This window comes from Drosophila innubila (genome assembly GCF_004354385.1).
Source record: "Drosophila innubila isolate TH190305 chromosome 2R unlocalized genomic scaffold, UK_Dinn_1.0 1_C_2R, whole genome shotgun sequence".
Lineage (NCBI taxonomy): Eukaryota > Metazoa > Arthropoda > Insecta > Diptera > Drosophilidae > Drosophila > Drosophila innubila.
Genome location: NW_022995374.1, coordinates 18,634,627 through 18,658,328, shown reverse-complemented (window position 1 = coordinate 18,658,328; position 23,702 = coordinate 18,634,627). Strand labels below are relative to the sequence as shown.

The 23,702-nt window shown below is 33.4% G+C and overlaps 3 protein-coding genes across 9 annotated transcripts in view; 1 reads left to right on the top strand and 2 right to left on the bottom strand.

The window, feature by feature from the left end:
- LOC117783526 (terminal nucleotidyltransferase 5C) overlaps positions 1–10,611 on the bottom strand; it is a 59,992-nt gene extending 49,381 nt beyond the window's left edge. The window contains exons 1-3 of one of the 7 annotated variants that reach the window (XM_034620954.1): positions 9,539–10,601; positions 6,453–7,282; positions 5,454–6,323 (exon numbers count right to left, since the gene is read on the bottom strand). In XM_034620954.1, the coding sequence (XP_034476845.1) occupies positions 5,454–6,323; positions 6,453–6,536 (954 nt within the window). In that variant the 5' untranslated portion in view covers positions 6,537–7,282; positions 9,539–10,601. Of the gene's footprint in view, positions 1–5,453; positions 7,283–9,538 lie in introns of all 7 variants that reach the window. The other 6 variants (XM_034620955.1, XM_034620956.1, XM_034620957.1 and 3 more) reach the window with 6 other exon arrangements.
- A 2,721-nt stretch (positions 10,612–13,332) lies between these two features.
- On the bottom strand, positions 13,333–15,940 carry LOC117783886 (kynurenine 3-monooxygenase). Its single transcript, XM_034621451.1, has 3 exons — positions 15,821–15,940; positions 14,177–15,223; positions 13,333–13,683 (listed from the first exon to the last, which is right to left on the bottom strand). The coding sequence occupies exons 1-3, from the start codon at positions 15,905–15,907 to the stop codon at positions 13,441–13,443; spliced, it is 1,377 nt and encodes a 458-aa protein (XP_034477342.1). The 5' UTR covers positions 15,908–15,940; the 3' UTR covers positions 13,333–13,440.
- Positions 15,941–18,337: 2,397 nt separating this feature from the next.
- LOC117785124 (calcineurin subunit B type 2) lies at positions 18,338–20,326 on the top strand. The gene is made up of 4 exons (XM_034623027.1): positions 18,338–18,521; positions 18,698–18,737; positions 19,410–19,708; positions 19,774–20,326. The coding sequence occupies exons 1-4, from the start codon at positions 18,375–18,377 to the stop codon at positions 19,942–19,944; spliced, it is 657 nt and encodes a 218-aa protein (XP_034478918.1). The 5' UTR covers positions 18,338–18,374; the 3' UTR covers positions 19,945–20,326.
- Positions 20,327–23,702: the final 3,376 nt, after the last annotated feature.

Genomic DNA, 23,702 nt, shown 5'->3' with positions numbered 1-23,702 from the left:
CCACTTAAAAAGCAACTTAAATGAAACCTCAATCAATTTGTAGAAGTTTCCAAGTAAAACGAAAGTAAGACGTGAATTGCTTATCATTTTTATACTGTAAATTTTAAATACATATTAATTCTTATCTTTGTGAATGTGTGTGTGTGTGTGTGTGTTACACCGCAAACATTTCGAGTGCTATCAGAGATTTGTCGTCGTTGCATTTCTATTTGCTATTTATTATGATTTGATTATTTTATTTACCTAATATACAAATATTTATACTGTACATATTTACTTGCTCATTTATGTATTTATGCGCTTTTCTTATCAGTTTAAATGACTTAATATGAGGCAAATACAATGTTGTCCGTCATGTCAACTCAGGTCAAACTCATTCAGGCTTTGTCTTTGTCTCGCTAATGGCGCTAATTGCGCTCACATTGTTGAGCTACTCACAATGACAAAACTCTCAAATTACCAAAAGCTTCTAATTTGTCAAAGGTCAAATAATAAAGCTATCTGTCATATCAATGCGTGCTCACAAACTCTCCCTCTCGTTCTCTCTCTCTCTCTACTTCAGACACTGCAACTGTTGTAGCAGCTAGCTTTAAAATAGCACTGTAGCCAGCAAGCTTTAAAGCAGAGCTTTCGATCCAAGTTAAACAAAATGTCATTGCATAGTTTTAGGCTTGAATTTGAAATATTTAATAGCATACTTTTATGTTCTTGGTTTAAATTCAGCATGAAATTAAATTCAAGTATCATTTTGTCTAATTTTAGTACAAGTTTTTGTTTGTTGTCAAGCAGCATATTTGATTAGATAGATTTTAAAAATGTATCGATCTTTGATTAGCTCAGGGTATCTTGCAGTCGCATCAGTAGCCAAACAACTTTTCTCCATTGTTTAATTAAAGCCGTGCGTTTGTTTTGTTTTTGCACCTTTTAAGACAATATGCTAACACTTTGTGACTTTTGAATAACAAGTGATTGTACGTATTTTTGTTTAAACAATAACAAAGACATTTTAACAGCTGCCAGCAACGTGGGTGTGTGTGTGTTATTTAACAACTTTCTAACATTTTATGTCCAATTAAATATAGGCAAATATTTTTCAATTTTGATTAAATATTTGTTAAATTATTTCCATGATTTTCATTTTTGATAAGCGATAGCCACAGTTCGTTTTGGCAGAGCGTTGAACACGTGATAATAAAATCATCATTATCATTATCATTATTATCATTAGCAATATCAGAGGTTCTGCAGCAGCTGTTGACTATTTTTAAATTATCAGAATTTAACCCATACATCTGCAATATTCTCGTCAATATTTTACCAAATCAGCAATCATTTCTACGACGCAAATTATATTGCAATAATAAAAAGAGTACAGATACCCTATAACGGGTATATCTATCAGTTGTTAATGCTGGTCAAGACTATACACATAAATTACTTAAATATAAACCCCCCTTGAATATTGACAGAGTATAAATAAAAGCGACAGCAGCTTAAATTGGCCTGAAAATAATTAACGGAGCGGAAAAAGCTAGTAACAAAACATGTATTAAAAAAAAAAGCAAACAGCCGCGAACGGCACAAAATCATGAAAATCAGTCAACAACGCTGATGTCATGAACTCGACTAATAACATCCTGGAACATTAAATACTCCATAATATTTATAAAGAACTTATCGAATTATGTTTGAATAAACCATTAAAACTTATTTTATTTAGATATGACAGGTCTTGAGACACTTATGTCAGTGATATCGATAAATCTAATTATTACGATTACACTCATAAATTGAAAAAGAAAATAATTAAAAGTTTTGAGTTACTTTAAGTTGACAATTTTATTGTCGAGTTTTGAAAAAGTTGTGAGAGCTCAAAGTTTTCGAAAAAGTGTCAAGCGATTTGTATTACAAAATTGGAAAATGGATGACTGATATAAAATTAACTAATTGTAAAATTGACAATTTTACTGTTAAGTTTTGAAAAAGTTATGAGAGCTCAAAGTTTTCGAAAAAATGTCAAGGGATTTGTATTAAAAACTTTCAAAATGGATGACTGATCGTCGAATATAAAATTAACTAATTGTAAAATTGAGAAGAGACTTTTTGCAACAATATGGTAATTTTTAAAGTATTCGTACAAAAATCTTATTAACATTTATATCACTTCCAGTTAACTTATTATACATACGTATACGATAATATTATCAATTGGAGTTATTTGCTTGACGCAAGTACTTCGATTCACAATATTTACAGTGCCTGCAAGCGTCATTGCCTTTGCACTTTTTTTTATTAAATAATTTGTTTAATTTTGTATTTGTATTGTTCATTGTTTAGGTCGAATTATGACGTGCTTGAGTAGGAAATAAACGCAGATTAATAACAATCATCTAGCTTTAAATTATTTTTGAATGTTTTGAATCGGCGAGAAAAAAACCCCAGAGATTGAATATCATATTTCTATATAGTACACACTCCATAGTTAATGCCAAGAAATTTTGGCTTTATGATGACAAGTGCCGACTATCTTATCTAGACGTCAACGGTTTCCGTTTTTAGCCACGTGTTGCGCTACCTCGTCCCACTGTACCTTCCCCCCCTCGAATAATATAAATGAGATGAAGTGATTCTCAAGAAATAATTATATGAACATACACACATGTGTATTTGATAATAAAGCCAATGAAATGTGTGTTAAGATTGTTTGTAAAACGCTTTTTGAAGGTCGTCAATAATTTGTATCTTTCCACAAGTCTTTTCTTCGTCTAGCAGTTGTTCAAACTTTGTTCTATTAGACCCAAGTTGATTTTATTAACAGGCTGCGACGTCTGTTAACTGCTTACTAATAAATTTGGTGTAAAATTGTTTCAAAATTTCGCTTTCTAAAAGAAACTTTAACACGCAATCAATTTGCATTTTCGATTCTATTTTGATTTCTATTTCTATATTTTTGTTGTTTATTTTTGTGTTTCTATTTGGTATTTATCGAAATGTTGCCAAGTCGCCAATCAAAACAAGTTTCCCTTTTCGCATACATTTAGAACTAGTTTCGTTAGTTCATCTTAGTTATTGGCCATTTAGTTAGCCGTCTGATGAGCTGACGCACATGCTAATCAAAGCACTTTTTGTGTATTTATACCCTGTAGTTAATACTATTGCTTAATTGGTGCAAATGGATTTAACAGATGGAAAAATGTTACTGAAATAAAATCTGATGAAATTTTAAAAAGGAACTGGTCAAGTTTTCCGTCAATCTCTGAAGTTATACAAAATTGAGAAAATAATAAAATTGGCATGTTGCATACTGTACCATGCACTTTATTTACCCTGTAAATCCAGTCTTGATCGGAATATAATCAGAAAAGTTATGCAAGAAACAATTTTCCATAGACTGATAAAAAAAAACCGGTTCCCAAAATCAAGAAAATTCGTTTTTAAAAAATCATGTTTTTTCTTTTAAGGAGAAATTTAACCATAAATGCCAAAATACCAATTTTAAAATCAAGATAAATTATTTTCTTTTATTATATTATACAAATATTTGGTTCTCGACACAGTTTTCAGACAAAAGAGCTTTATAACTAACAAAACCAAGAATTTTCCTAATAAAAATTAAATTTCGCAAAAAAAAAATATTTGCATATAGTATAGCTATGTAATTTTGGGGTATCTTAGAGCTGTGCATCTTATAGTTTCGTTTTAAAAAGTATCTATTGGCCGAACACAATTTTTTCACATATGCAGATTAATAGGTTTTGTGCTTAAGATACTCGAATAATTAGCATAAATAAAATATGTTGGCTTTTCTATTGCCTATGGTTATTTTTATTTTATTTTATTATTGTTGTCTCTTTTGATATTTTGTTATTTCTGTGGAGCAGACAACAACATATTCCAAGGTTTTCCGATTTCCGCAAAAACCTACAGACATATGCATATGTATGTAGCAATCGATCAAAATCAAATGAAAACGAAATCGAATACATATTTTTGAAACTTGAAACATGTTCAACAGGTCGTATACTTAATGCGTGGCATAATTGAATCAAGTGAATGTATAATGGGGAGGGGGCGGCGGGACAGAGTCTTGAGCTTAGTGCAAACAACATGCAAAGTGCAGTGATAACAATGCCCACTGTTAACTGATCAAATAAACAAGCTACCCGACCGACGCGACGTTCGTAATGCAATGGAAACAAAACTAATTACACAAAACTCAGGGGAAGTACGCGATGGGGCGGGGGGAAAAGGGGAATTTCCCTTTGAAAAAAATGCTGATAAGCCTGTAACTTTCTTAAGTGATGGTTGTATACACTGAACGTAACGTAACGTAACTTAACGTACGTTTAGAATTACAATCATACGTAGTAAATACGTATTTCAATCTTTGATGCAATCTGCATTCAAAATATATAGATGACTAACTAACAATGACAATAATAACAAAAATAACTCTACTCTTTATTGCAAATTTATTTCTCTCTTTTCTATTGCTACCTTATCTTTTATTTCTTTTTTGCGCCATTAATTAGAACTGCTTCCTTGGGTTTGTATGCTGATTGTGTGTTGCGTGTGCTGATTAGAAAGAACTTTTCGAATCTTTATTGATATGTGAGTAGTGTCTAAATGCGTGTCTGTGTGTGTGAGTGTGACTGTTTGCCACACACAGTCAGAAACTAACTTAGACAAATGGAAAGTTACGAAAGATTACCTAGAATATTGATACAATAGTAGTTATGGAGCAACAAATAATGTGTAAATTGAGGCGGAGTTATAAAACTCAAAGGCACCTCATGAGGCAAATGACTGGAATAGTAAATGAATCATTAAAAATCATAAACAAAGCGAATGAATGATCTTTTACAATTTGATCTATACTTAACTAGAACTATCTCGATTGCTATACATTATATTGTTCTTATGGAATAAAACAATCTATTACTAATTAATCTATACTTAAATAGAACATACTCGATTTCTCTTTTTATAGCTCTGTTTTTTTATTTTCTTTTCAGATAACATTACATTGTTATCTACATTTATAGTAGTTATGATGAAATCGAGAGATCTGTTAGTAACCGACCTGTATTAAACTAAAACTCACTTGTTAGAAATTTCAAAAATTCTTTTTTTTTTTTCTTAACACCATTAAATGGACAACTGTAAAATAACATTAATTGTTATTTTGATATTTAATAGAGAAAAGTCTAACTTTTGACCTTTAGGTTTTTTTAACTTTCAACGATTGTACATTATATAATATGGGAATATGCAGAATGTTAAACCGTGGTCAAAAAATTACTTAGCTTCATATAAATTTGTTATAAGTATTAGATGTTGTCAACTTAAGTTAATGCTTTAAAACCCCACCAAAAAAGGATGTATTTTTTTTATACTACATATAAAAATGTAATAGATATTGGATATTTCAGATAACTGGATGATCAACTCACCTGCATTATGGGATAGGCGACGCGTCCTTTGCCGAAACGTTCAATGATGGTCAATTTGCTGGCACTGGCGATAACTCCGGCAATGTTCGATGAGGAGAGAACGGGACGTAGCGGCTGTACAATGGGCACAAAATCACGATTACGCTCCGCAAATGTGCGATCAAAGGAATTGCGGCGATCGCTCTGCGATCTTCTATAAGGCACATGATTGTTGCTGTTGTTGGTGTTGCTGCTGCTGTTGCTGTTGTTGTTGCTGTTGTTGTTGCTGTTGTTGGCAGCTGTTGCTTTGTTGTTTGCATATTGTGAGACACCCATATAGGACTTAGATTTGCGATATTGTTTGCCTGTATATATAATGTTGGTGTCCAATTGATTGTGATCGCTGCTAATGCTGCTATAGCTGCTGCTGCTCATCTCCGAGCTGACAGAGGCGGTCGAAAAGGATGAGGACGAGGACGAGGAGGGGGAGGCTGGCAACAGTGAGGGCAATATCGATGGCTTGGAGCATTTGGCACAAGGTACGGCCAAAGCGGCTGTTAACAAATCGGCGGGATTTATTTTGTTAACAGCATTTTCAGTATTGTTGGTAGATATAACAGCTGATGTTGTTGTTGTTGTTGTTGTCGTCAACTTGTTGTTGTTACTTTTGTTTTTGTCTTGTGTGGATGTTTGACGTTGCAGCTGCTGCTGATTGCTGTTGTTGTTGTTGTTATTCTTGCTGTTGTTATAGTTATTGTTGTTGTTGCTGTTGCTGCGTGTTAATGGCTGAAAGAAGAGCTGCTGTCTTTGGGGTCTTGCTTTTTTGCTGCTACGTTGTTGTTGCTGCTGCTGCTGCTGCTGCGGCTGTTGTTGCTGCTGCTGTTGTTGTTGCTTATTGCTAACGTTCTTTGGACGCGCTGTGTTGTTATTGTTGGTATTGTTGTTGCATTTATTGCTTACATTTTTGGTCTTTTCATTAGTTTTCATTTGATTGTTGCTGCTCTTGTTACTTGGCAACAACTGTTGCTGTTGTTGTTGTTGCTGCTGCGTCGCCGGTTTGTCCTTGTCCGCCTTCGCTTGCTTGCCATTGGCTTTGTTTACCATTTTCACAACACTTTGTTGTTATTGCTGCTGTTGTTTTGTTGTTAATTATTTTCCACTTGTTTATTTTGTAGTTTTATTTTTTTATATATTTTTTATTTCGGCTTCTCTGCGCTTTTGCTGCTGTGCTTGTTCTATGCGCAATTGGCTTTGGTCTCTGCTTCGCTTAACTACGCTGCTTTTCTGCTGCTGCCTATCGGCATTCAAACACACACACACTCTCTTTTTTTTTGTTCAAGCACACAAAGCAATTGTGAGCGCTGAGAGAGCTTTGCAGCGAGAGAGCGACACTTGCACTTGATATTTCGTTACGTTACGTTTCGTTTTGTGCTCTCGTTGATATAGTTGTAGTTGTTGTTGCCGCTTTGCCGAAAGCTTTCTGTTTTAGTTATTGCCACGTTTGTTGTTGTGCGTTCTTTTTTGTTGTTATTTTTGTTTTTGTCGCTTTGATTTGATTTTATATATATTTTTTGGGGTTTTGCCGTCGTGATCGACGCGATTTTTTGTTGTTTTTGGTTGTTGTTTTTATTAAATGAGCTTTTGTTGTACTTTTGAAATATTTATAATCACAAAATTCATTAATATCTTATTGTTGTTTTCGTAGTCGTTGTTGATATTGTTGTTGTTATTGTTGCTGTGATTGTTGGCTGGTTTTGTTATTTTTTTTTTTTGCTGGCTCACTGACGTTTTATTTTGTGCATACACTTTTTAACTGCGTCTTCTCATCTAAATGTTTGCCCTGTTGTTTGCTGCCAATTGAAAGAAAAGAGAAAGAAAAAGATAAGAAGACATTGTAGTTTTGTATATTTGAAATAAATATGTACAGTTGGTCAAGAAAGTGTTTTGACAAAATAAATATTCATAAATTTGTATTTTTATTTTTTAAAATAGTAAAATTCAAAATTTAAAGATAAATAAAAATAAATTATATGTATATATATTTTTATATGAAATATTTGTTAATATGATTGATTTTTATTTATTTAAATGCCAAAGGGCATACATATGTACTTTATTTTCCATTTGCCAATAAACTTTCTTGCCCAACTGTATGTACATTTGTTGTTATTTAAGCACACTTTTGTTTGTTTATAATATAATAAATAATTTATTTGATATTTGGCGATCTCTTAGTTGCCTATCGCTTTAGCCCTTGATTTAGCATTTATCAATTTGGTTTAGCACTTTTTTTGTTGTGCTTGCTAAGAAGAAGTTAATACTAAACCGTGAGACATACATAGACTAAATGTTGTTGTCGTTGTCACTCTCAAGTCGTTTTCAATTCCAACGCGCAATTTCTATTACTTTCGCGTCCACCAATACAACAATAAAATAACAACTACAAAACATTGCTTGCCATTTTTGGCATTCTCTCGCACACTCTCCCTCTCTCTCTCTCTTTTTTGGTCAGCACTGCGCTCTTCCGCTCTCTTGAGCCCACGATAAGATGATGTAAGTTTTTTTTAAATGCAAACTGTACAAAAATACGCACAAACATATTGTATGTACATTTGCTTGTATGTAGGTATATATTATTTGTGCATTGCAATCTTTTAGCATTCACAATACATGTGTATATAAGTCACAATTGATTTTGTTATGGGTTGGGAAATCGCTTAATTAGTATGCCATTAAGAATTGGAATTTGTATGCCATAAAGTGCAATTTTGTTTCACATTTGCATATGTACAATTGTTTGTACATATTTACATAGTTTAACCCTTTATAAACTTAACGATTCCGTGAAATAGTTAAATTTGAATTTGTTTATTCACAGTTATACAAAATCTAAACAATTTAGTTCAATCAAATCAACTTGAATACGTTATTCCAAGTTGACAAATGAGTCAAAGAAATATGATTACAATCATTATAAATATCGTTAAGTTGAATTACGCCAAATATATATATAGATGATTCATATACGCCAGCCATATAAATTTATTATATAAATAAAATAGTGGAAATAATTAAATTATGCCCATTTCGAATTCCAATTGTAAAGCATATTTTCCGAATCAATTTAAAATTAAAATGAAACAAATAAATTTGTAGCTTAGTAATATCTCTAAAAAGTATGCTATATCCCATTGCTGGAACTGGAAAATTGATGCTAAACTGGATTTCGAAACTTAAAAAAGTTGACTTTACCTCAGTGAAGACTGATGGATATATATCTGATTGAATTTCCTAATCTCCTTAGTTGGATAATTTAAACTTGAAATAGATCTTCATGCTGACCATGATAAGTAGCATGTAATTCCCATTTGGCGATTGTGTTATGGCTTGAAGCCGGAAAATGCTTGGCAGCCTTAGAATTGGAATGTCCAAGATTCCAAGATCTTCACTCAGAAACGAATTTATTTGAATTAATTTGCTGATTGCATTATGTTGACTGTAAACTGACTGACAATTGTATTTAAATATTTTTGATATTCACAAAGGCTGCTTTGTTAAACCTAATAAAGGCATATACAGTGTGTCAAGTAATTGTTCTGATAAAATCACTTTCGACAAGATTTATCAGAAGTGAAAATCTGTAAGCTGTTTTAATTTCGCGTATTAATATTCCTCTAAGATAAAGGTAAATTTAAAAATATAATCTATAGGTGTTTTTTTTATTGTGCAAAAACCGTTTCTTGACGTTTACAAAAATTAGAATTATTTTTTGTGCAACTTTGTTCAATTAAAGTTGTTTTTAAATTCTAAAATCAGAATAGATTCTGAAATATAGGAAAGCGTTTTAATTTTATTCAGGGCTAAAATCCCAAAAAAAAAAAACCGACTGAAGGTGATATTTAAACAAGCCGGAAATGATACAAACAGATAGCCCAGTTTTACATATTATATATATTTCAAACAGAAAGAGAGAGAGAGAGAGAGAGAGAAAGAGAAAGAGAGAGTAATAGGTTTTCTTTTGGCAAGCTAAGACCCGGCAGCAAAGATTGCACTTTAATCACGTTAATTGCCAAATCAATATTTTGATAGACATTTCTTATATTTACCTGGGGAATTGGAGTGATAACTCGTGCTTAAACGGCCATAATACGAATGATCGCAATAAAAAAGAGACGCAATGTCGCTTTGCTTTCTTTTCAACACGTACACACAGAGAGAGATATGTATGCTAGTCAAAGAGAGCGTAAGAGATTGACGGCCACAAACAAGGACGAACGAACCAAAGGAAGGCAAACGAAGAAAGTTGGCGATAGTGGGAGTATGTAACGCGTTATCCGTTATCCGTGCGCGACACGTATTCCGTTTTGACGTGATTAGTAACGTTCACACGATTAAAAAAAAGTTGTGAATACACAAACAGTTTGTTGCATTAAAATAAATCAGCAGCAGAAAATCAGCAAATTGACAGCAGTAGGATAGGTGAGAGAAAGAGAACTAAGGCAAAACTGCAGCGTTCAAAGAAAGCTCAATATGTTGATGTTGTTGTCGTTGTTGTTGTTGTGAACCACCCGCAAGTAGGATGGTTAATTTGTTGTTGTTTTTGGTTTATATATTACGTGAACGTGATCCAACAACCCGAGCTGACTGCAGGCGTTTGTTTTTTTGTTCTTTTATTTTTTCTTTCTTTTCTTTTTTTTGCTACACTACACTACTGACTGACATTTAAAACCCTAATTGCTATGTGCTTAATAATTATGCTTTCCGTTTCCTTTTATTTTTTATTGCGTATTTCACACACGAAGAAGAAACACAACACACGCGTGGATGAAAAGAAAATATAAAAAGCACGTTGCTAAAAGTTTCGAGAATGTTGTGGGCGGCAAACGGCGCGTTGGCAACTAAAGTAGACTTAACGTTTTTAATAAGAAAACTCGTCAATACTTTTAGCACTCACTTTCAAAACTTATCGTTGCTATCGGTTTGTCTTTGTTGTTATGTTGGTCAGTGGAGTCACAGAAAAGATCGTTGGTTTCAATTTTCTGCACGATTTCTTTCTATTTCAATTTCAATTTCTTGAGGTGTCGGTGTCTCTTCTCTACTTGAGTGTCGAACATGTGACGAGCAACTGATGGCCGAACGTTGCTGTTGCTTAAGCGAACGCGTCCGTCGTATGTTTGTATAAATCGCGGCTGCTACGCGTCGCGGACGTCGACTGCGCACTATGGTCCGAATGTCAATTCCATTGGTCTAAATTGTTTTTGATTATTTTCTTTTGTTTGTTGTTCAGAAAAGTTTGTTGCCTATTCAAATTTCATGCATTTATAGATATAAAAATTCATTTCGAAAAATATTTGTATTTATTACTTTTAACTCGCAGTCAAGTTGATTGTGATTTCTGTACATAAATACAGTTAGACAAGTAACTAATTTATCATATAAAAAATATTGCTTATTTTATTTTGATAACGAGAAATACCTCTTGGTTGTTTATTTATTTTATTTATTACAGTCGAATTTCCCTAACTCGAATCACCATTATCCAAAGAAAATTTCGACTAATGAAGACTTCGAGTTATGGAATTTTTTTTTAGTATATTACTGCGGACGGCAGTCCGCGCTAGTGACGTAAGCAGCACGAAGGGTACAAAAGGCGACTAGCAATGTATGCAGCTAACAATGGAAATTTGCTACGACTGTCCGATCAAATAAAATTATCTACCGATCGAAAGGTTCAGTCATAACTTACAAAATGGCAAAAAAATTTATTTTTTAAACTAGTTCAAAAGATAATTAAATTTAAAATTTTTAGTGGACTTCTCAAAATGAGATGAAAAGTCAGTTTGTTTGTTTGTCTGTGGCTAAAAAAGCTTGGATCTAATGATAGGAATTATACCCCTTCAAAATCTATAAATTTTTGTTCTACGACTTTTTGAAAAACCGCTATTGGTGCGAATGCAGAGTGAGGTATTCGGGGGTGAACTTCTATGACGCTCAAAAGCTACAAATTCATTCATGTTAAATTGTGATCTCTTTGTTAAAAATGTAATAGCAGTTAGCATTTAAATAAGCATACGTATAATCTGGCAGCACTGTATAAGTATAGTACTCATTTGAATTATGTTCTCGATTCTATTTTCTATACGAATTTACTGTTTATTAAACGTTTAATCTACTTCTAACACTCTTTTATTTTTATTTTTTATCTTATTGGGCTCACAAGCTTACTTAAAAATATAAAAAATCAGAAACTAGTGACTAAAAACTCATACATTGAAATTTCGAGCTGTTAAATTTTTGTATCCTTAAAGTTAAACATGACTTAAAAAATCAGAAATAAGTTACTTAAATTCATGCACTTCATATTGCTTTTACTCTTACTTTACGATAAGCTTCACTTAATAAATCGGAAATTAGGGACTCCAAAATTTTTTTTCTTGTTACTTTCTAAAAAAAAAAAAAAGGGCTTCTAGTTTGCTTAAGGCCATATCCAAACCAACTGGTAACAGAAGCATAAAAAAAGCCGAGTTAGGGAAGTTCGACTGTATTTTTATTTTATTAGAAAGATTTTGTTGACTTCGGGTTCACCTGCATTATAAACAAGTTAATTGTTAGGGATAGATTACCAACGATAGTATCTGTACTAATTACCAATATACAAATTTAAGCATAAAATGCTATGTTTTTAATAGTTTGATGCCCACTGTGCAACGGCGACAACAATTCTAGAGAGCAAAATTGAAAAGTTGAAATAAAAAGTGAGCAACGAAAAGTTCACAAATAACTAAATCGCCGGCGGCATACATATATACATACATATATTTGTATATAAGTGTGTACACAGCAACAAAAACGACACATTTACATAAGCACATATGTTTGTATTTTTGAATTTAAACATTTTTACATACACATTTAATCGCTGAAAATTAAACAACAACAATTAGATGATTTAAGCGTCGAACATGCGACAGAGAGAAAGAAAGGGAGAGAAAGAGCACTTTTTGGCCGTTTGCTGCTTCACACTCAACGCTCATTTCACAGCAGTGGGTCAGACGTCGCGACTGGGCGACCATTGTTTTGGCCGTGTTTTCACTTTTAAGCCTAGTTTCTGCTAAAGCAACATGTGGCCTGTTACGTTTTTGCTAATTCTGGCTGGCAACTCAACATGAACGCTTCAAAATAGTCTGCGGAAGAGAGCGAGAGCGAGGATGTGATAAAGAGTGCGCCAAAGCTTTTGACAGCTTTCAGTCTGTAGATTAGCAAACGAATTTCATGTAAAGTAAATTGTTGTTGTTACAAGTCATATTGAAATACCGGCCGGCATCGACATTGAAATAAAAGAGAGTGTGTGTAAGAGAAATGAAATTGAGAGAGTGCGCGCGCGGGGCAAGACAAAGCTGCGACACCGACCTTGCCTGGCAGTGCGACCACTTTTGTAGTGCCAGTGCTGCCATTTAATTCAGTAAGGTTAATCATAACATTCGTTCTTATTTTTGATATCCGCAAAAAGCATACGATAAAACACGTGACAAAATACAGATATTTATATGTGTGTATGTATGTATTTAAATATATGTTTAAAGCATACATTTCATTGTACATTAGTGGCTGCGCACAATGCCGTAAATAAACAGAAATAAATAAAATTATTCATTTGTATGTGTGTGCACAACAATTTAGATTGCCAAAATTCGATGCGTAGTATTTAACAACACGCTAAAGAGTTATTTTGAATAAATACCAATGTATTTATGTATGAATGTAATTATAATCCGCTTGTATGTATGTATTTGTAAACAAGAACTGTTAAAAATCGATATAAGAATCGATAACATATACTTAGCTCAATGAAGATCATTATCGATCTAATGTAATGTTCGTTAATATTCAAAATAAAGTATTACAAGAATTTATACACAGATTTTATTGGAAAAAAAAGGCATAAAAAAGTATCTTAGCCAAATACAAATATTGACAATATTAAGTGTGTTTAAATCCCGTTATGCTGTTAGCGGAAGCGTCTTGCATAAATGGCACCTCCAATGAGGAAACTCGTCAAGAGACTGAAACCAAGAGCCTTGTTTAGGAACTTGTCCTGCCACTGTCGATTGGCAATACACTGGCTATAAGGCATGCTGGAGAACGAGACGCTGTTGTAGAGGGGAACCCAAAACCTGGGAAACAAACGGAACAAAGTCGTATCCAGAAATTTGCGACAGCGGAAAGAGAGTCGCTTAGTTAAGTCACGCATCTGCAAAGATCCAATGAAATTGATCAAGAAAACAGGAAAAAAGAAACAATAAAGATTATAAACCATTTACAGTTTACCTACAATTTCGAGCTATTAAGTAACTATTGCTCAAATAAACTGAGTTTATATTATTTATTTAGTATAAATATATTAAAGCTCGAAAAAGATAACCATACAAAAACTTAATTTTCCACAGATCTTAACTATGACAGCTATATAATATAGTAACTTGATTTGAAAAAATGTTTGCTAAAATGTATGTATTTCAAGAAACAAAAAAGTTTAGATATGAATTTTAAATTACCGAACTAGTTCCGATTCATGTAGTGCCTGCATCATAGAGATGCAGCATCAAGATATTTTCAAAACTGCTCAAGATTTTAAAACTATAACTTTGTAAAAAGATTTTTTTTGTTTTTTGATCAAGAATAATTTTGTAATACTCTATATAGAGTTTTAATATAAATCAAATAATAAACATTAATAAACTTACCTCCACGTAATTGTACATGGCTAGATCACAAATGGCGAAGGCGTCCTTCCAACGGGACTCGGTAAACTGAGCCAAGGCTTCATCCAGCGGCAGTTGCTGGTTGAGAATGGATGTGAGGAGCGTGACATCCTCCATGCCCGCATTCATACCCTGGCCATAGTAAGGCACCATGGAATGAGCCGCATCTCCCAGAATCAAAGCCTTGTCTCCAAAGTGATAAGGTTTGCACTTCACGGACATCAAGTGCTGTGGACGTGTCTTGAAAAAGTCCTTAATGAGTTGCTCCTCGCCAATCAAGGGCAATGCATCCACATAGTGTTTACGAAAGAAATCCAACAGCTCTTGATGTGTCTTAATCCTTTCAAACACTTCAAAGGGCATTGACAAAGTGACTGTAAAGGATTTATCCTGATTGGGCAAGGCGATCATCATAAAGGAGTCGCGTGGCCAAATGTGAAGATAATTGGGTGGCATTTGAAATTCACCAGCCTTGGCGGGTATGCACAACTCAAGATACCCAGTATTGATATACTCCTGCGAGTAATTAAATCCTGGTGTACGCACCAAATGTTGTCGCAATGTGCTAAAGGCGCCATCGCAACCAACAATCAAATCAGCGCTGGCCGAGATCAGTTGCTGCTCCTTGGGCACCTTGAATTGCATTTGACCTTCACTAATGTTGGCCATGGCCAACTTGTGCTCAAAGTGGCAATGAATGTTGGCAAATTCATCGCAAGCATTTAACAACAATTCATTCAATTGCTTGCGACCCACCGAATACAGACACTGTTTGGTGCAAGGATCATAAAGGACAATGCTGGTGCGACCACGCACATTGTGCAACATGCGTCCACGCATGGGTATCGCGGTGGCAAGCACTTTCTCCTCCAGCCCCACGGCAGCCAGCGCCTTTCTTCCCCGCTGCGACAAGGCCAAATTGATGCTACGTCCTTGCACCAACTGGGCGGTGCGAATATCCTCCCGATACTCATACAGATGCACCTCGTTGCCCATGCGAGCAAAGTTCAAAGCCGCCAGAGATCCCACCTGTTAAATGACAATAAATCCCAATTCACATATCTTTAAGCTTTATCTCATGTAATTATGTTTATCTTTATCTTTCGGGTTGGATTACCAAAATATGCTTAGCATTGCAGATAAGATAAGCGGCCAGCTTAATTAATGCTAAATGAACCTGATTTTGATGTCTTAAAGTTCTTTAAATTTAATAAAAATAAAACTACATACAAATTGTTCTTTTATTTTACCTTACAGATTAGTCTTTTTTTAAGCATATTGCTTGAGATATCTTCCATTAATTATTTTTTATTTCGTATAATTTTTACTGTCTCGCAAACCTTTAAAAATAAAAGTGGTCGAAAACCGTAAATTCTTTCAAATAGCGAACACAACTTAACCACTTTATTAATATTCACATTCTTCGGTTAAAACTCCTTTTTTTTGTTTAAAACTGAATGTTCTTTTTTTTGAATAAAATTCTTGAAACCGATGTTTTATTTTCAAAGAAAAATTACAAAACATTTTTAATCGATTTCAAAACTATAGTATTTAATATTACATTCTTTTTGAGATATATATAAGAATAATATTTATAATATGTCCATATATTAAATGCACACTTACCAGACCAGCACCAATGATAGCCACATTGCGTCTCACATCTCCGGCTCCATTGACATCGAAATGGGAATACTTGATGCTCTGTGACATTACTCTGAATTCCTCTATTCCTATGACCGTTCGCTTGTCGCGCCGCACGCTAAATGAGTTTGAGATCCAACCTCATTTGTTACCAAGTTGTTATGAAAAGTAGAAAAGGGCAGTAAATGCTACTATCTTTCTGATGTAAACTTAAAGAGTGACACCGACTAGGGGAAGCTCTACAACTGCAGCCGCAATTCCCTACAGTGGGACAACCACCAAATGCGCTTTCACTTTCATTTACCAACGTCCGGGATGATTCACAAAGGGCAATCCACTTTAAAGAGGCTTGATCGTCATAATGTCAGACACAGTTTGACCTTAAATGCGCTTTACAATATTACAAAGTCATTATTAATACATTAACTAGCTAATTATAGCGCTACCTGATTAGAATGGCTAATTTTAGTTCGGCTTTAATCTTATATAAAAATAGAAGGTGTCTTAATAGGGATAATCTGTAGGCCCCATCAAAAAATGGAACAACCTGGAATATATTTAAAAACATTTGACAATAAGAATTTGTCTATTTTTTCGGGTCATGCATAAATGAATTTCAGAAGCAATTTAAAAGTGTGTACTATTTTGTATGTTATTTAATTACTTGCAAGTATATGTATTTAGATCAGCGGTGCCCAAACATTGGCATTTCATATGTATGAGTGAGAAAAACCCCGAAGTTGCCTGCGAGAAAGATGTTTTTTCTGTTTGACACACCGCGAAAATCTTTTGACCATAAAATAAAACAAATGAAAATCCTTTAAAATCAAATAAAAAGGAATTAACGAAACAATAATAAGAATTTGTGGGCCGGTGATACAGTCGAGCATACTTGACTGTCGGAGCCTCCGTACTTACTATGGCAAAAACTAAGAATGGAAAAAATATTTAGTTAAATACATATTCTATCAGATTGGTTACGATGTCTCATAAAACATAAAAGATTTTCATACTAAGACTTGATTTTCGCCCGATCTGTCCTATGAAAGCTATATGATATAGGGGTCTGATTTGAATCAACTTCGGTCAGGATGTATAAAACTAACTTAAATGCATATTCTATTAGTTTGGTTACGATATCTCGTAAAAAAAAGTTGTTCATACTGAGACTTAATATTCGACCGATCGGTCCTATTACAGCTATATGATATAGTGGTCCGATTTTAACCAATTTCGGTCAGGATGTATAAAACTAAAGAGTTTTTCATACTTAAACCTAATTTTGACCCGATCGGTCCTATGACAGCTGTATGATATAGTGGCGATGTGAACCAACTTTAGTCGGGATATATTTATAAAACCAAGTTAAATGCATATTGTATCAGTTTCTTTGAGATATCTCATAAAACCAAATAGTTTTTCGGACTTAAACGTGATTTTCGATCGTTATAAAAAGTTGAGCAGCGAGGTCTTCCTTAGTCGACGGCAGACCAGCAACTGCTCTCCACGCTTTGCTAAAATGCAGTGTTGCCAACAAATCACGACAAAAATAATGACAAACCGAACAGAAAAAGAGGCCAAAAAAGAAATACAGATGCTTTTATCATAAAAAGTGTTGACATTTAGTTGCTATTATTAATAATATACATTCATTAGGCACCTTATTTTTATGGACAAAGTGCTCTCATGAATTTCATAAGTTTTAGAATTTATATAACAGGATAGATATTTAGCTAGAAGATGTTTGACATATTTTCCGTCTGACGTTGTTTTATAAAGGACAGATCTGTTCAGAAAAAGGCTAAGTTGGCAACACTGCTGCAGTGACAAAAAAAAAAAGAGACAAAAGAGAGCGTCGAAGCCGAAGCACATGCGCAAGCACATGGCGAAGCACCCGAAATTCGTTTATACTGTGTATGTATGTATATGCAGCAGAACGCCGGCAGAGACAAATTCTATACCCACTGTAGAGGCTAGGCACCGCTGATTTAGATTGAACATTACGTTAACATTTTTATCATGAAATTGTGTCAACATAAAATGTCTTAATATTTGTAATAATATCTGTTTTTGGCTGGAAAGCATTTGAAAAATAGATGAAATTGCGGTGGAAAATAGCTAAATACAATCCAACTTTTTTAATAGAAAGAAAAACAAATAAGTATTCAAACTGCGCGCGTTTGAAAATGTTAATAAATAAATAAATAATTTTGGCATAATTCCCAGTGGTGCAATTTTGCAAGGTGGCAGCCTTTAGACGGGGTGGCAACGTTTGAAAGAAAACAGTGTTTTCACACCAGTGTTGCCAAGTTTTTAGGGGGAACAATAGCTGTTTCTGGCTGCAAAGCATCGAAATTTGTTTTTGTGGGCGCTTTTGCACAGTTTTACCACACATATTAATAGCAAGACTGAGCAGAAATGTATTTAAAATAGCTACATTTCCAGCTGAAAGCTATTTTGAAATTTTTCTAGCAAACGAACACTAAAAATAGCCAGAACAAGCTATAATATAGCTAAGTTGGCAACAGTGCTGGGAATGGTCAAACGCCATTGTGTACAAAAAGTGTGTCGCTCTCGCCAGTTTTATAAATTGCCAAAAATAAAAGAAAAGGTCGTTATCGTTAGTGTTTTATACATTTTTAGCTTCCAAGGAAATCGAGCACAAAAGGCAAAACACAAAATGGTAATAAGATGCGGTCCCAAAGAACATAACAAATGAGAAAAGAGCTGTGCGAAAATACGCAGTTTTTATAGGTTCTTTTTGATTTTCATTAACCTTTATGCACATCATAATGAAATGCTATTTTAGGATATAGTCAACTTTGCGGTTATTAATTTATTATTGTTTTTATATTGCAGGGAAATGAATCGTCGCTGCCAATGGAAATGTGCTCAAATTGTAAGTAAATTTTACATATGTATGTACATATGCATACACATATCTACAGTCAATGTCATTTGAATTGAATTTGGCCAGCTGTTTAAGAAAATGCATATTAAACCACGTATCTACATATTTACATTTTGTAGATCCAACTGGCATTTACAGTTGCAGGCTTAACACATAGCTATTACTGTTATCTATGGCATTTGTTTGTCCAGCAACAACTTATTTCCAATTGGAATATGAATTATGCTGGCATGGTACTTGCTCGTTTTATGCCATTTGTTAGAGCGAGATGACCGCACAGTGTAAAGCTTAGAGAGAAACAACTGTTCATTTATTGTTCTATTCGCGGAACTAGTTCATTTGTAAACAAATGGTGTTCTTTTCATTTAAAATTCAAATAACACAAAAAATAACGGAATTTTTGGTAATTAAAAGAAAGTTTAAAAAAATAGTGACAAGTTGAACAAAGCAATAATACAAAAGTTTTATTTTATAATTTATACTTTTAAATTAAAAACTAAAAGCATACTCAAAATAAGAACAAATTTTAAACTTGTAAATTGTAAACTAAACCAGTGTCATTGGCCAATTATCCTTAGCTGCTATTTGATCTAATTAGCTTATGAAATCAGCTTGTAACCAATTGTCAAAATTAATTAAAATATTTTTGGTCTATTGCAGTTGATGCGGATGAGATACGTAGATTGGGCAAACGTTTCCGCAAACTGGATCTGGACAATTCGGGGGCGCTGAGTGTAGATGAGTTCATGTCGTTGCCAGAACTGCAGCAAAATCCGTTGGTGCAGCGTGTTATCGATATATTCGATGCGGATGGCAATGGTGAAGTCGATTTCAAGGAATTCATTCAAGGCGTCTCCCAATTTAGTGTCAAGGGCGATAAATTGTCAAAGCTGCGCTTTGCATTTCGCATCTACGATATGGATAACGACGGTTACATTTCAAATGGCGAACTCTTTCAGGTGCGCACAGAAATCTACATTTATTATATATAAAATATGATTATAAATTAATTTAATATTTCTAGGTATTGAAAATGATGGTGGGCAACAATTTGAAAGACACGCAATTGCAGCAAATAGTGGACAAGACAATCGGTTTCGCGGATAAGGATGAGGATGGCAAAATCTCTTTTGATGAGTTCTGTTCGGTTGTGGGCAATACGGATATACACAAGAAGATGGTTGTCGATGTTTAAAGAATGTTCAAATTGCATATAGGTTTACGTCTAACGTGTACTTTTTTTCACTAGTTACTATTTATTTTTTTTTATATATTATCAATTGTTTGTTTACTCTCATTTATTTAAATTTGTTTAACTAATTGTTTTGCGTATTTGTTATCAAGCTGTCAAGTCAAAAATTAGCTTGAAACGAATCTTAATATTTACACAGCCGTTAGTGAGCCTAATTTAATAATCACTCGCTTTAAACGCTCCTACGAATAATATATCACATTTTCTAAAAGAAACAAAACAACAGAATTTTTTAAAAAGTTGTATCTCTAAGTCGTAAAGTAATCGAAATGAATAGAGGAGTAAAAGAAAACGCAATATATGAATCGATGCAAAACACCATATACAATATGTATTTACAAATATATATAGATATATATACTTTATAGGGCAGACATAGAGAGAGAATGAGAGAGAAAAATATGAAAAATGTGCGCCTCCTACTTACATACTTCTTAAAATATATAGTCATAATTTATTATACAACAAAATATACACGTAATGAATTGAAACAAACCGCAAAACAAAATTAAGAAGTGAATAAGCAAATAAAGCAACAAGTTGAGCGTTTTTCAACAAAAATTTAATAACGTTTCCAATTATAATTAAACAAATACCACACAAGAAAAATACAATCGTAAACTAATAAATTTTTTATCCCAAAAAACGAAAAGCACAATGAAAATGATAAAAAAAAAAAACAATTGCGTGTTCATAAGCTTTAAATTGATTAACCTTTGTGTGTGTGTGTGTGTGTGTGAGTGTGCACGTATTTAATTTACACTCTGTCTTTAATATTTAAACTAGACAAACTTGCACACTAAATGTCTTTATACTTAGTTTTTGTTAATTACTTCTAATTCTCCTGTGATTTGGCCAAAAAAGAAAGTGTGCATGTAGAAAAGAACTTCGTTAATCTATTGATATTTATATACTGATATATATTCTTATATACTCTTGATAAAACTCTAATTTATAGAGTTTTTAAAACACACACACGCAAAAATAAAAAAAATATTAAGCAAAATCAAACTGTGCTATGTTCTTAACTCTTTTTTACTAATATTTAATGCCAACTCAGCAGAATTGTTTATGGGAAACAAATAAGATATATATTATAACATTTTTCAATTATAATATTTGTATATACATATATTTATTATGTATATGAATATTGCATACATACTTACAACTAATTCTAATCAAGTTAACTTAGTAATTACATAAAATCAATACACAAAATCGAATAATTATACATACGATGGTTGGAAAACAAACTTTTATACTTAACTTATAATAATATTTAAAAAAAAAAGCAAGTCTAGTTAAAGGAATTAACGAAATGCATGTTACAAATTTTTACAATTAGCAAATTTTTTGCACAATCGCCATTTCAATTTGTTAGCTAATCCTAATCAATTTTTCATATAATGTTTATATAACGAATGCAATTTATAAAGTCAGCCAAAGATATGAAAATGCTCTTTCCACAGCTGCACAAGGAGAGAACAAACATAATAAAAGGGAACTCAGTTAGGCGGCTCGATGAAGCAATAAATAAATAAATATATACCAAAAAATACGCATAATTCACTTAGTTTTTGAAATGTTCATATTTATTTTTTAGATTCGAACTCAAACGGTCACGTAACCCATTCCAACGACACATAACGAGCCATTGACTAATTTTCCGCCTAATATATCACAGGTATTAGCACGTTTTTGGCGATTCAGCTCGGGAACCGGATTTGCGGCTTCCACCAATGTATCTTCCACAGCGAGAGGATTGGGATACGCCTGTGACAGAGACACCAACAGGACCAGAACGCCAAGACACAGAATGATCTTCATTATGAAAATGTATAGATGTCACTGATTCAGGCTAAAAACTTGTTATGCTACTCAATGCTACAGCTGGGTTTTATACTGCAAGTCCGAACTATATCGCTGATAAGGTGCTGGGATTCCCACTAAGTGATAGTAATCTTATTCCTTGTCATGTCTTATCAATAAGGATTAACAAAGTAAGAAACAAATAACAAATCAAGAATATATATAAAAAATAATTATGTATTTTATTAAAAGGTAAGCAGTTAAAATCAAAATCAGTTCAATAAAACAATTATTAGAAAAAATTATCAAGGCAAGAGTTTTCACACATAATTGATACAAAAACAAGAGGAAGGTTGTTTGTAGTTGGCACCACCACTATTAACAAAAATGTTCTGTAATCAAACCATTAAAAAAAGTTCTGTAATCGAACTTTTTACTGTATTAATTTTTAGAATCTGGTATTTTAAGAAATCTTATTTCCAAAGCTTGCATATTTGAACATTATTATACAATACACTTTCAGCAACCTATTACCTATAAGGCCAATGACTTTAAATAAAGATTAACAAAGCACATGAATAAAATTTTTAACATCATAATATTTTTTCTCATTATGGTAATTAATAAATGTGTATTTTATCGGAGCAAACGCAAACTCCATGTGCATCGTAATATCCACCATCTCGATCAACGTCAAGGCATAGTATGTGACATAATGCGATATCGAGTCTCTCTCCGGTAAATTGATCACTTGTTGCAAGCCTCTGGTGATTCACATTGGAAATTGGATTTGTTTCCGTCAAAATATTTTCCGCTTCCACAAGAAGAGGTTCAGGGTAAGCCTGTGTCAGAGACACTAACAGGATCAAAACGCAAAACAATCTTCATTATGAGAATATTTTAAAGCTACTGCTAAAATTTTAGATCTTTTGAAGCTACTTAAAGCTGCAGACAGGTTTTATACTCGAGGTTCGAACTGTGCCGCTGATAAGGTGCTGAAATTTTTTAAGGAAACAAAACATCTGTGGTATCTGGCAGCTTTCTATATATATTATAACAATAAAGGTCAAATATAAAATGACATTCATTCTATAATCGTACATACAAATATACAGACCTGTACCGGTTGTCACTTTCGGCACGATTTTTCGAAAGTAAATTTCAACAAGTACTATTTATAAATATGTTTGTGTATATTTGACCCGAAAGCTAATGACTTTCAATAATGATTAACAAAGAACATGATTAATATGTTTACAAGACTTTGAAAAAGATTAACAAAGTACATGATTACAATTATGACAATTATATATTATACTTTATTTCATAATTTAATAATTCATATTTTTTTGTATTATCGGCAAACGCAAACAGCTTGAGAATTGCAATATCCACCCATTCGACCTCTGGCAATGCAATGTGCGGCACAGGCAGAGTGATTGACTCCAAATCCGCTCAATAGATCACAAGTAGCACGCTTTTGACGATGCAACTCGAGTGTATCTTCCACTTCCGCAGAGAGAGGTTCAGGATACGCCTGGACCAGAGACACCAAGAGGACCAGAACGCCAAGACACACAATAATCTTCATTATGAAAATATGTGGATGTTACTGCTGCCACTCGAAACTGTTAATGCTACTCAATGCTGTACCTAGGTTTTATACTTTAAGTCCGAACTGTGTCGGCTGATAAGATGCTGGGACTCCCACTAGGTGATTTTAATTTGACTTCTTGCTATGCATGGTCATGCACATGGGGATTTTTTGAGCAACATCTGCGGTTTATTCAATAATTAATTATAATATAGGTCGAATATATATGGGCTATAATTCGAGAATCCAATCCAATCTTGCTGCGATAAAGTGAGCTAATAAATAATATTATTAG